We start from the raw sequence: 12,234 nt of genomic DNA, 5'->3' as shown, positions 1-12,234 counted from the left end.
ACTGTTCTGATGCTGAAACAAGTAACGAATATTGGAGGAAAAGGAAATATTCCCATGATGATACTGCTTTTACTTTCCCTTTCCAGACATACACTGGCAATATCCTGATAGCAGTTAATCCATTTCAAAGATTGCCTCATCTGTATGACACTCACATGATGGAACAGTATAAAGGAGCAACATTTGGGGAGCTAAGTCCTCATGTTTTTGCTGTTGGTGATACTGCATACAGGTGAATGGAGATTCATCTCAGACATTCGACCATTTTTTAAACATTCTTTTGTTATTTCTTACTGATATGTTATAGAACAATAAAATAGGGCAATGATTAATGAAGGAAAAAGCAATTCAATTCTGGTTAGTGGGGAGAGTGGTGCTGGTAAAACAGAGACGACAAAGATGCTTATGAGATATCTTGCCTACCTGGGAGGACGATCTGGAGTAGAAGGAAGAACAGTTGAACAACAAGTTCTGGAGGTAAGATGAATGTATCATGCATGAAAGGTATTCTGATGGCCATGTATCAGGTTTCCGATTGCATTTATATAAGTAATGATTAATTATAGCATTTTTTACTGTATGCTATCAAGAGTGTAATTCTTGTGTGTTGATATCTTCTACTACTGCTGAAAATTACAGTCCAACCCAGTTCTTGAAGCATTTGGCAATGCGAAAACAGTTAGGAACAACAACTCAAGGTGTGCACTGCTTAATGGTTTTATGCATGTATTTACAGCAATATTGCTTGATTCTGGATATCTTCAAAGGTATCTTAGTAATTGAGGTTCTTAGCACGATGTTTTCTTGATGTTCATTTGGTGTGTCAATGCAGTCGTTTTGGTAAATTTGTGGAAATCCAATTTGACAAGAGTGGGAGAATATCTGGGGCTGCTATCAGAACTTATCTACTTGAAAGATCTCGTGTTTGTCAAATTTCAGATCCAGAAAGAAACTACCATTGCTTTTACCTTCTTTGTGCTGCACCACTTGAAGTAATTTGCACTCATTTTCCCTTCTCTTTATGTTACTTCATGGGCAGTATATTACTATCACTAGTTGCTTATGTATGCAAATGTTGATTCAATAAATTTATTATTATTATTATTATTATTATTTATTTTTGCAGGATATTGAGAGATACAAATTGGGAAGCCCAAAATCTTTCCATTATTTAAATCAATCGAATTGTTATGAGTTGGACGGTGTAAATGATTCTCATGAGTATCTTGCAACCCGAAGGGCTATGGATATAGTTGGAATTAGTGACCAAGAACAGGTTCTCTTTCTGTAGTTTCAAGAGTTTGGTTTTATTATAACGTGATGGTCTAAATAATTTCAATGTATGCAATTATTTTCAGGAGGGAATTTTTAGGGTTGTGGCTGCAATTCTTCATCTTGGAAATGTTAATTTTGCCAAGGGACAGGAGATAGATTCCTCAGTTATTAAGGATGAAAAGTCTAGATTCCATCTCAGTATTACTTCAGAACTTCTCAGGTATATATTCTGCACTTTTCCATGTTTGAATAATTGCCCGTATCTTGATCCGCTGGTTATTTATTGCATCTCTAACTAATCTTGATAATGCATAGGTGTGATGCAAAGAGCTTGGAAGATGCCTTAATTAAACGTGTAATGGTTACACCAGAAGAAATTATCACAAGGACTCTTGACCCTGAAAATGCAGTTTCTAGCAGGGATGCTTTGGCGAAGACGATATATTCTCGCTTGTTTGACTGGTAAAAGCTCAGTAAACCATGTTTCTTTCCCATGGCTCCCAAGTAGTTGGATGTTCAATGTTTTATTCATCAAGTTAGATAAGAATTTACTAATGACTTCTACATTTATTGTTCACAGGCTTGTGGATAAAATTAATGTTTCAATTGGACAGGATTTAAACTCAAAATCAATAATTGGAGTACTTGACATCTATGGTTTCGAAAGCTTTAAGTGCAATAGGTAAGGCATTAACTTGACACGCTTATCGCATCATTTGAACAAGATGCTTTTGTTTCTTTCTACCCAACAAACTTTTCCAGATTATTATCCAATTGTTTGCTTGGAATTGGCTTTAAACAAAGCCTTTTTAGTGATGCATGAAACACGTTTCCACTTTTCAATGGAAACTGTAGAAACTTTTCTTTTTGTAAATCTTTGGTAGTTCATTGCCTTTGAATGTGTGTTCAGACTCTTGAATCGAAACCATCACCAATGTTTCCACGGTGTTTGGGATAGTGTTTCATGAAAAACAAATAAACCCAAAATTCCATGTTAAGGATTTTTCTTAATGAGGAATTGCTTTGAACAATACTTGCCATCAGGCCTTATATATCACAAATGCTCATTCCATAACAACTATGCCATTCCACTCCTTTTTCCAAACCAAAAGTAGAAGGAAATAAACTAATTGTGCTTGAAATATGACTTACTGCTTCTCTGCTTGTGCATGTTCTCCTAAAACAGTTTTGAGCAGTTCTGCATCAATTTCACAAATGAAAAACTACAGCAACATTTCAATCAGGTATCTTTCTTAATCAATGAGTTTAGCTTGCTCTTTTGACAACAGATTAATATTGATTTGTTATTTTCCAATTGTATGTTTGTAGCATGTGTTTAAAATGGAGCAGGAAGAGTACACCAAAGAGGAGATAAACTGGAGCTACATTGAGTTTGTTGATAACCAGGATGTATTGGACCTAATTGAGAAGGTTTTTAGCTTCTCAATTGTACACCTTTTCAATTCTAGGATTTGATGTTTCATCATCTTTCACCGTTTTCAGAGTATTTATCTAGTGATGGTGAAGAAATGAGCCTATTTAATTTATTGCTATTGTGTCTTGTAATTCACATGATAAATAAGTCATTTTGTTTTCTTACAGAAACCTGGAGGAATAATTGCGCTTTTAGATGAAGCCTGGTATTCTGCTCTCTTTAATTATTGATTCCATTTTTAATACTGTTATGTGTTTATTAATCAGAAATGGGTTTTTTTCCTATTATTGCTCTTCTTTAGAGGTCATCTTGAAGTCACTACTCATGTTTTTCTAATTGTTAATGCAGCATGTTTCCCAAGTCTACACATGAAACATTTGCGCAAAAATTGTATCAGACATTCAAAAATCATAAACGTTTTATCAAACCAAAACTTTCCCGCACTGATTTCACCATATCACACTATGCAGGGGAGGTAAACTAATTATATATTTTGTTTTATATGTACTTTCAATCTTCTTTTATTGACAGGGGGAGAAGTTCTAGGAATTTTCATAACTTGTTAAATTTTTCCTGATGTGAAGGTAAATTATCAAGCCAATCAATTTCTGGACAAAAACAAAGATTATGTGGTGGCTGAACATCAAGCCCTGTTGACTGCTTCAAATTGCCCTTTTGTGGCTGGCCTATTCCCACCACTTCCAGAAGAATCATCGAAGTCATCCAAGTTCTCTTCCATTGGTTCACGCTTTAAGGTAATTTTTTCTTTTTGACTTCAATTCTTTAATTGGTATTTGGTAGGCTTTAAATTATCAGCGTCCTTGTTACTGGTCCTGTTGTCCAAAGTTGACGTGTCAATATGTTGTTGAGTACTTTTGGATTCTTGTGAAAAGATGCTTCTATAAGAAACAATACGTTGCATCTATATATGATGCTCATGCCATGCCTTTTCATATTCTTATTTTTATTATCATGACAATGTTTAATTACCTTCTCCACTTGTGACATTTGTTGCATGGTTTTTTAAATGTTCAATTTTGACTTCACTTAATAGTGTGGCCTCCCATTCCATTTTAATAAGTTGGAAGTTAGAATTCAGACATGCAGGTGAAGGGCAATTTTCCCAATATGTGTTTGATTTGATTTGGTGCTAGTGGCACCACATCTTCACTTTCCCACACACATAACTCTGTGAGAGCTTGAAAATTACAACATACTCTGATGGTTGAAAGCAAAAAAATATTGGGTTGACTTCTAATAAGACCACCCTTGTTACATTTCAGAGAATTTTGGTGTTGACATTTTAAATTTGCTTCACTTTAGAATAGCATCATGAACTGCGAAGTGCTACCAGTCACATTTTAGGTAGCATCTCTATGGTTCTTTTAATAGCCAGTTTCATGTTGCACTCCTATGATTATCTTATGGTTGCTATTTATATATGATGTTATGTCTGCTTTTTCCCAATAGAAAACCCTAATCTCTAGCTTTTGAGCTTACAACCTTTTCTGTTATAGTAGTAAAAGACAACATAGCGGGTTTATTAATAGCAAATTCTTGCATTATTTATGAGTTATGTGACTCATTCCAAGGATAATGTCACAAATATTGTTTTTTGATTTCTCAGCTACAACTTCAATCTTTGATGGAGACCTTGAGTGCAACTGAACCCCACTACATTCGATGTGTGAAGCCAAATAACATCCTGAAGCCTGCTATTTTTGAGAATTTCAACATCATCCAACAGTTACGATGTGGTGTGAGTATAATATGCTTCAAAGCATTCCTTTCATCTGATCAATCGTTAGAAGTTTACATCTTTAAGCTAAATTTCAAAGTTTACCTTTCCAATAAACTGATTATGTTAGCTTCTTATGATTAGGGTGTTCTTGAGGCAATTAGGATTAGCTGTGCTGGATATCCAACCAGGCGAACCTTTTATGAGTTTCTTAATCGTTTTGGATTACTTGCTCCTGAAGTTTTGGAAGGAAAGTAAGTATCATTTCATAATTTCTCTTGGTCATGTGTTACGATAAAGATTAAGGATTGTGCACCACCAATTTCTTTAGGTCATGTGTTACGATAGATATGTTTTATTTTTTCATGTGGCAGCTCTGATGATAAGGTTGCATGTCAAATGATTCTTGATAAAAAGGGACTGATAGGATACCAGGTGACAATGCCTTTATTTATTTTTTATTTTCTGTTTTACTTTATTTTTCAGATCACTTCTTTTGATCTCCAGTTTTTTTTGTTGCTTGGGCTATTATCGCTGTGATGGTGGGAGTGTTAACTGGAAAAATGTTTCCTTGACTCCTAACTTTTTTTTCTTTATTATGAACTAACACACATTTGAAATTGTGTAGTTAATGTGCGAGATTTTCTTCAAATTAGAGGAACCAAACTAAAATAAATTAATTTCAAGTTTATTGAATTTGTTTGTTCTTTCAAGTTTATTGAATTTGTTTGTTCATAACCTATACCGTCAGAATTTTCTTTCCTGTAGTTGTTGAACTAATAAAGAGTTTCAATTGTTCATAATCATGCTTTTGATTATTTAGCATTAATAACTGAATCTACAATATTTATGTGATTATTGGATATTGATCTACATAACTATCCCAAACTCAACTGTACTTTCTCTAGTTGTGTGCTTAGAAAAAGAGATTTTAAAATATTACTATTTAATCCATTTTTCATCTTCTTTTCCTTCATTAATTCATAGCAAGATGGCTACAAATTCAAAACTACTTAGGGAGACAATATTCTTCTGCAACACTGTTGACAAACATCTTGTCAAATTCCTAAAGGCCCTTAATATAGTGCAAATGGGAATTACTTTAGGTCTTTGTCAATGTTTATCACAGTGATTATCTTGATTCACCCTTGGCAGATAGGCAAGTCAAAGGTCTTCTTGAGAGCAGGTCAGATGGCTGAGTTGGATGCTAGGAGAGCAGAAGTGCTTGGCAATGCAGCCAGAACCATTCAACGGCAAATTCACACTTACATTGCCCGCAAGGAGTTCATTTCATTGCGTGAAGCTGCTATCAATTTGCAATCTTATTTAAGAGGTAATTTCCTGGACTCTCTCAAAATTGCCTTAGTGAGTTTGTTTTTTTCTGTATTTGGTATATCACCAATAAATGCATTATACAGTTTTATGACACTCTTTAAGTCTGTACTTTATTTTAATTAAAAAGGAGATGTCTAAAAGAATGCTAGAAATCAGGTTCCCTTAGTCTCGCTTCCTATCAATATTAAAAGCACAGTACTCTCTTTTCGAATTGCCTCCTACTTGTTCTCATCAGAATCTTAATTGGTGGATTTCCCTATAATTGTCACGCTTCCTCTTTTCCAGGTAATGTATCCCGAAAACTGTATGAGCAATTGAGGCGAGAAGCTGCAGCTTTGAAGATCGAGAAGAATTTCCGTCTCTACATTGCCAGGAAATCCTATTTGAGAGTGAAGTCATCTGCAATCACATTACAGACAGGCTTAAGGGCAATGACTGCACGAAAAGAATTTAGATTCCGGAAGCAAACTAAAGCGACCACCATCATTCAGGTATCATTGTTCTTTTGTAACATAACAATCTCTTCCCATTTTTTGTAGTTATAATTCTTGAATTGTATAATTTTTTCTCTTTTAACTGCTCTAGTGAATAACTCTTCAATTTTGAAAAATTGTTATGGAAACTCTCATGCACTGGTTCCTTACAGGCTCATTGGCGTTGCCACCAAGCTCATTCTTATTATAGACATCTTCAGAAGGCAATAATAGTTTCTCAGTGTGGTTGGAGATGCAGAGTTGCAAGAAGAGAGCTCAGAATGCTCAAAATGGTCAGCTTTTAACACCATATAACTTCAGCAATATGCAGATCTGTATATAGAGCTTGTGCTAAATTTTTGCTTTTGAAATTTATTTAGGCTGCTAGAGAGACAGGGGCACTTAAAGAAGCGAAGGATAAGCTGGAAAAGCGTGTAGAAGAACTTACATGGCGTTTGCAATTGGAAAAGCGATTAAGGGTAATGAAGTTGATTTCTAATCTCACAACTTATTTTGTGTTCACTTTAATGTGATGACTTCAATGCTGATTTTTTATTCTGAACACAGATTGATCTTGAGGAGGCAAAAGCCCAAGAATTTGCCAAGTTGCAGGATGCATTGCATGCCATGCAAGTACAGGTAGAAGAAGCAAAGTCTATGGTTGTTAAAGAACGAGAGGCAGCTCGAAAAGCCATTGAAGAAGCACCTCCAGTCATTAAGGAAACGCCTGTCATGGTTCAAGACACAGACAAAATCAATTCATTGTCAGCTGAAGTTGAAAAGTTGAGGGTATGTATGCGTTTTAGCATCACTTTCAGATTCTTTTGGTTTGTGTTATGCATTATTGTTTCCTTGCTCCAATGAGCACCATTGTCTCCAGAAATATTGCATTTCTTTTTTTTTGTTTGATGTTGAATTTAGTCTTCATATGGTGAAATTGTGGAAGTATGCCAGGTAAATGTTTCTGTATATGACGTGGAAGGAATAGAATATACTTGCAAAGCTATGTGATGATCTCCAACTACAAAATTGAACTTTTAACGTCCCTGTTTTTCTTGATAAAAAATGATAACTGCATAGGTGTGCATGTTTGATTTTGAGTGTAAATGGATTCGGTTTATGATCAGGCTCGAAAGGATCCATGTAGTCGACCCCAACTAGTTCGGGAATGAGGTTTTGTTACTGTTGTTTGACTTCAAGTGTTGAAATAAGTATGATCAATTTACCCAAAAGTGAAAGAAAAATATTTGATTTGGGTGTTAACTCTTGCATTGAGGCATTGGGTACTAATCTTTTGAGTAAACTTAATAATTCTTTAGTTTTTATATGTACTTAGTTGTGGTTATACCTGACTATATGAAACAAGAACAATTGTTGAAGATGCAGGCTGCATCTGATGAAAAATTTTGCTTGCACAGGCACAGTTACTCTCAGAAACACAAATTGCTGACAATGAAAAACAAGCTTATGTTGTTGCTCAGGCCACAAATGAGCAACTAACCAAGAAGCTTGAAGATGCTGAGAAGAAAGTGGATCAACTCCAAGATTCAGTTCAGAGGTTTGTAACAAGCCTGCTTTTTTTTTTTTTTTTTTTGGGGGGGGGGGTAGGGGGGGTTGTTATCAAACATACAAATTGGGTTTTGATGTTACAAAGTTGTTGCAACTATTTGCAATTTTGTCCTCTTCTTGCAGATTAGAAGACAAGGTGTCTAATTTAGAATCAGAGAATCAAGTACTTCGTCAACAAGCACTTGCTATATCACCAACTGCCAAAGCTTTAACTGCAAGACCTAAGACAACAATCATCCAGGTAAAGAATGCATGCCCTACCTTTCATTTGGATGAACACTTGCATATTGATGGAAATGTTTTACTTATTGTTGAATCCTGAATGCAGAGGACCCCAGAGAATGGAAATGTTCAAGATGGAGATGTGAAGAAAGCAGCGGTATGAATATATGTTGTTGCATCTGGTTCATGCTAATGTAGACAAAATTCACACGACTCTATACACCATTTTCTGAATGTCTCAGGATTCAATACTTACCCTACCTAATTCTCGGGAAGCTGAAAATGAGGATAGGCCCCAGAAATCTCTTAACGAGAAACAACAGGTAAGTAGTCTGTGATGGAGAAGAGTCCTTTTAGTGGGGGAGTTTCTGTAATTTTGCACTTAAGCCTTGTCAGGAATTTTGTTATTAGTCAACTGTAATGTTTTGCAGGACATTTACCTTTTCGAAGTTTTTTGCCTTTGGGATTTATAAGCTCTCTTGCTTTTCATTATAGGTTTCAGATTATCCTTTCTAATTAAGATTTCTATGAGTCTGAGTGTTGCAAAATCTGCTAAGATAGATGACCTTGGATTTTGTTTTATTGCAAGTTTGCGTTTTATTGGTAGTGAAACTCCATTAAAATTGCTCTTCTTCACAAGACTTGTAAAAGGCCTTACTGAGTTTCAATTCAGCTCTGCTCTGGCCCCAAATCAGCCCTAGTATATGAGTCTGAGTGTTGCAAAATCTACTAAGATAGATGACCTTGGATTGTTTTTTGTTTTATTGCAAGTTTGTGTTTTATTGGGGCCTTACTGAGTTTCAATTCAGCTCTGCTCTGGCCCCAAATCAGCCCTAGTATTAGCCAATCACATTGATAGTAGTACACTCAATTTTCAAATCCAATTACCTTCCTACAGTTTTCCTTTTTGGAAATCATGGAGACGTAATTGTGATGGCATAAAGTTATGAATGCTATTTTTTTGGGTTCCCAGACATTTTTTTTTCTTGCTATGCTTTGTCATGACATGTCATCATCTGTGGTGCAGGAGAACCAAGACCTGCTAATTAAATGCGTGTCACAAGATTTAGGATTCAGTGGGGGCAAACCTGTTGCTGCTTGTATGATATACAGATGCCTTATTCAGTGGAGGTCATTTGAAGTTGAAAGAACAAGTATTTTTGACAGTATCATTCAAACAATAGGTTCAGCAATTGAGGTGATCTAACCTATATTCTCATTTATGGCATAACATAATATTGTTACATATTAGAATATACACCTTCTCATTGACCGTATCTTTAACAGTTCGAAATAAATCAATCTCACTTCTTTGCTGAGTCTATGCCCCAGTTTGTTTTTAATCAGTCCCTGGAATCTAGAAATATTAGTTTTGCTTTTATATTCATAGAATATACCTTTTATCATTTGCTTAGGTCCAAGAAAACAATGATGTATTGTCATATTGGTTATCAAATTCATCCACACTATTATTGCTACTACAACGCACCCTAAAAGCAAGTGGAGCAGCAAGCTTAACTCCACAACGGCGAAGATCAACATCAGCTTCATTGTTTGGAAGGATGTCCCAAGTGAGAACCACTCTCTCCTCTCTATCAAATTTTTTTGAGAAAATACTTTTCATGTGTCTTGCCTTGCAGTTCATGATGAATTTTTTTTTTGAATCTCAATAAAATATTAGGGACTTCGTGGTTCACCACAAAATGCTGGGTTCTCATTCCTTAATGGTCGGGTGCTTAGTGGACTGGATGAATTGCGACAAGTTGAAGCTAAATATCCTGCTTTGCTTTTCAAACAGCAATTAACAGCTTTCCTTGAAAAGATATATGGGATGATTAGAGATAACTTAAAGAAAGAGATTTCCCCTTTGCTTGGATTGTGTATCCAGGTAATCACTACATGTTATTTTTCTTAAAATTGTTTGTACTTAAAAGTACGTTATAAAATTGGATCGAACTCTTTTAAGTTGTTGTGATTGCATAGCATTTATTATTGCTTTCCCTGGTTGTGTGATCCTGATTTGTTATGGCATCCAGCATGTTTCTTCTCCCTAATCATGTTTGAAATATTAAACGCAGGCTCCCCGGACGTCACGAGCGAGTTTAGTCAAGGGGCGCTCTCAAGCCAAGGCTGTAGCTCAACAAGCTCTGATTGCTCACTGGCAAAGCATAGTAAAAAGTCTAAATAATTGCCTAAAGACTATGAGAGCCAACTATGTGAGTGGGAAGTTTGTATAACGGAAATGATCAACAATTTTATTTCCTGTTTAAATTGCATTATCATATTTGTGTTGTCTGTACAGGTTCCCCCATTCTTAGTCAAGAAAGTGTTTACTCAGATATTTTCATTTATCAATGTTCAATTATTTAACAGGTAATTGCAATCAACTCAAATTTGTTATGTAGCTAATTTGCTTTGATGACATGATATTACTAACTAATATTTCAATTACGCAGCCTTCTTTTGCGGCGCGAATGCTGCTCATTCAGCAACGGGGAATATGTAAAAGCAGGGTTAGCTGAGTTGGAACAGTGGTGCCACGATGCAACAGAGGAGGTAACATGTCTTAACAATTGGTAATCCTTCATTCTTCACATCTTTTGGAAGACTAAATTTAGCGTCTCCCTGCCATCCAGTTTGCAGGCTCGGCATGGGATGAATTGAAGCACATCAGACAAGCTGTTGGCTTTCTGGTTTGTTTATACATCCTCTCTCTCTCTCTCGCTCTCTCGCTCTCCCTCTGTATCAGAGTCAACAACTTTTACTTATTATTTCTTCTCCTTCCATTTGTTTTATTTTGGTTATTCAGGTTATACACCAGAAGCCCAAAAAGACTCTCAAAGAAATAACTAATGATCTTTGCCCGGTGAGTAACACCCCACCCCCACCCCACCCCACCCCACCCCCCCTGGCAGCTCTCTCAATTTTTTTATGCTTCTCCTTTCAGGTGCTTAGCATACAGCAGTTATACAGGATCAGCACTATGTACTGGGATGACAAATATGGCACACATAGTGTATCTTCAGATGCAAGTCAAATTCTTCTCACTTTTAAGTCACTTTCATTTCTATTTTGAGACTTTCTGCAGATACCAACTGATGGAAAAGCAAACATTAAAGGTTTTATGTGCAAGTTTTAGGCACACGTGTAATTTGAATCCCCTTCCCCCCTTTTCTTTCTCCCTCCCAATTCCCAAGCGTTAATATGGAATCTGCTGTGGCCCCTTTGTTTTGCATAACTCATGCTAATGGTTTGGTTTCCCTCTGAGCCCAATCCTTTTTGGATGTTTCTTGTTTTTTTCATTAAAATGTCAGTGACTTCAACCATCCAACTTAATACCAAATTTATTCACTTCGTTTACTATGACCAGTCTTTGTTATCCATGCCCCTCATTTTCTTTCACCTACAAAACTAAATATCCTAAATATCACTGATTAAGATTTCTCCCATATTTAGGTAATTTCAAGCATGAGAGTTATGATGATGGAGGACTCAAACAATGCTGTGAGCAGTTCTTTCTTATTGGACGATGACTCAAGGTAATAAATTTCGGTAACCGTACGCCTTTGGCCTTAATTTTGATATGTGTTTTTCTGCAGCTAAACAAAAAACGTCATTCTCTTGTGCAGCATTCCATTCACAGTGGATGACATTTCGAAGTCAATGCAAAAAGTTGAAGCTTCTGATATTGACCCTCCACCTCTAATCCGTGAAAACTCAGGTTTTTCATTCTTGTTACAACGTGCAGAATGAGATTCCATGATTATATTTTCTTGCTAGCTCAGCTTCGACATCCTGGCACTTCTCCCAAGGGCGGCGCCCCAGAATCTGTGAATAGTAATCTTTTCCCCAGCTGCACTGTAAATTGTAGTTCCTTTTCTGGCACTGTATTGCCATTTCTTATGTTTATTGGTGATTGTGTGGTAAGATGCATCAGGGGTCAAGTTACTAGTTATCCCTATTGGGATTTATAACGTGTTCTTGTCCCTTTGTTCTATGCCCTATTTCAAGCATTGTATTTATTTCTTTTTTATTAGAAAAAAGGGGGTACCTTATTATTCTTTAGGCCAGTGTGGTAAATTTGTTGATCATAGTGGTGGGCATGCTTTTTTCTTTGGGCCCAAACTAGTTGTAGTTTGACTCTAATATAATGGATCATATTCTATTCAATTAATGGATTATCGGCA

The 12,234-nt window shown here is 36.0% G+C and overlaps 1 protein-coding gene across 1 annotated transcript in view; it reads left to right on the top strand.

Annotated features, from left to right (window-relative positions):
- LOC133670236 (myosin-17-like) overlaps nt 1-12,234 on the top strand; it is a 15,737-nt gene extending 3,503 nt beyond the window's left edge. Inside the window, exons 4-39 of the mRNA XM_062090758.1 lie at nt 87-232; nt 321-477; nt 640-698; nt 833-992; nt 1,127-1,276; nt 1,359-1,495; nt 1,591-1,737; nt 1,856-1,957; nt 2,462-2,519; nt 2,605-2,706; nt 2,878-2,915; nt 3,059-3,185; nt 3,295-3,465; nt 4,338-4,469; nt 4,593-4,702; nt 4,823-4,883; nt 5,604-5,781; nt 6,069-6,274; nt 6,430-6,549; nt 6,637-6,735; nt 6,824-7,045; nt 7,675-7,814; nt 7,949-8,066; nt 8,154-8,204; nt 8,290-8,370; nt 9,075-9,245; nt 9,463-9,618; nt 9,729-9,935; nt 10,126-10,263; nt 10,350-10,420; nt 10,504-10,603; nt 10,684-10,740; nt 10,857-10,913; nt 10,995-11,075; nt 11,504-11,586; nt 11,677-12,234. Coding sequence (XP_061946742.1) covers nt 87-232; nt 321-477; nt 640-698; nt 833-992; nt 1,127-1,276; nt 1,359-1,495; nt 1,591-1,737; nt 1,856-1,957; nt 2,462-2,519; nt 2,605-2,706; nt 2,878-2,915; nt 3,059-3,185; nt 3,295-3,465; nt 4,338-4,469; nt 4,593-4,702; nt 4,823-4,883; nt 5,604-5,781; nt 6,069-6,274; nt 6,430-6,549; nt 6,637-6,735; nt 6,824-7,045; nt 7,675-7,814; nt 7,949-8,066; nt 8,154-8,204; nt 8,290-8,370; nt 9,075-9,245; nt 9,463-9,618; nt 9,729-9,935; nt 10,126-10,263; nt 10,350-10,420; nt 10,504-10,603; nt 10,684-10,740; nt 10,857-10,913; nt 10,995-11,075; nt 11,504-11,586; nt 11,677-11,800 — 4,317 coding nt within the window. The 3' untranslated portion in view covers nt 11,801-12,234. The remainder of the gene's footprint in view (nt 1-86; nt 233-320; nt 478-639; nt 699-832; nt 993-1,126; nt 1,277-1,358; nt 1,496-1,590; nt 1,738-1,855; nt 1,958-2,461; nt 2,520-2,604; nt 2,707-2,877; nt 2,916-3,058; nt 3,186-3,294; nt 3,466-4,337; nt 4,470-4,592; nt 4,703-4,822; nt 4,884-5,603; nt 5,782-6,068; nt 6,275-6,429; nt 6,550-6,636; nt 6,736-6,823; nt 7,046-7,674; nt 7,815-7,948; nt 8,067-8,153; nt 8,205-8,289; nt 8,371-9,074; nt 9,246-9,462; nt 9,619-9,728; nt 9,936-10,125; nt 10,264-10,349; nt 10,421-10,503; nt 10,604-10,683; nt 10,741-10,856; nt 10,914-10,994; nt 11,076-11,503; nt 11,587-11,676) is intronic.

This window comes from Populus nigra, chromosome 1 (assembly GCF_951802175.1).
Source record: "Populus nigra chromosome 1, ddPopNigr1.1, whole genome shotgun sequence".
Classification (NCBI taxonomy): domain Eukaryota; kingdom Viridiplantae; phylum Streptophyta; class Magnoliopsida; order Malpighiales; family Salicaceae; genus Populus; species Populus nigra.
Note: the sequence above shows the minus strand (reverse complement) of the source record. Positions and strands in the feature narration are given on the sequence as shown.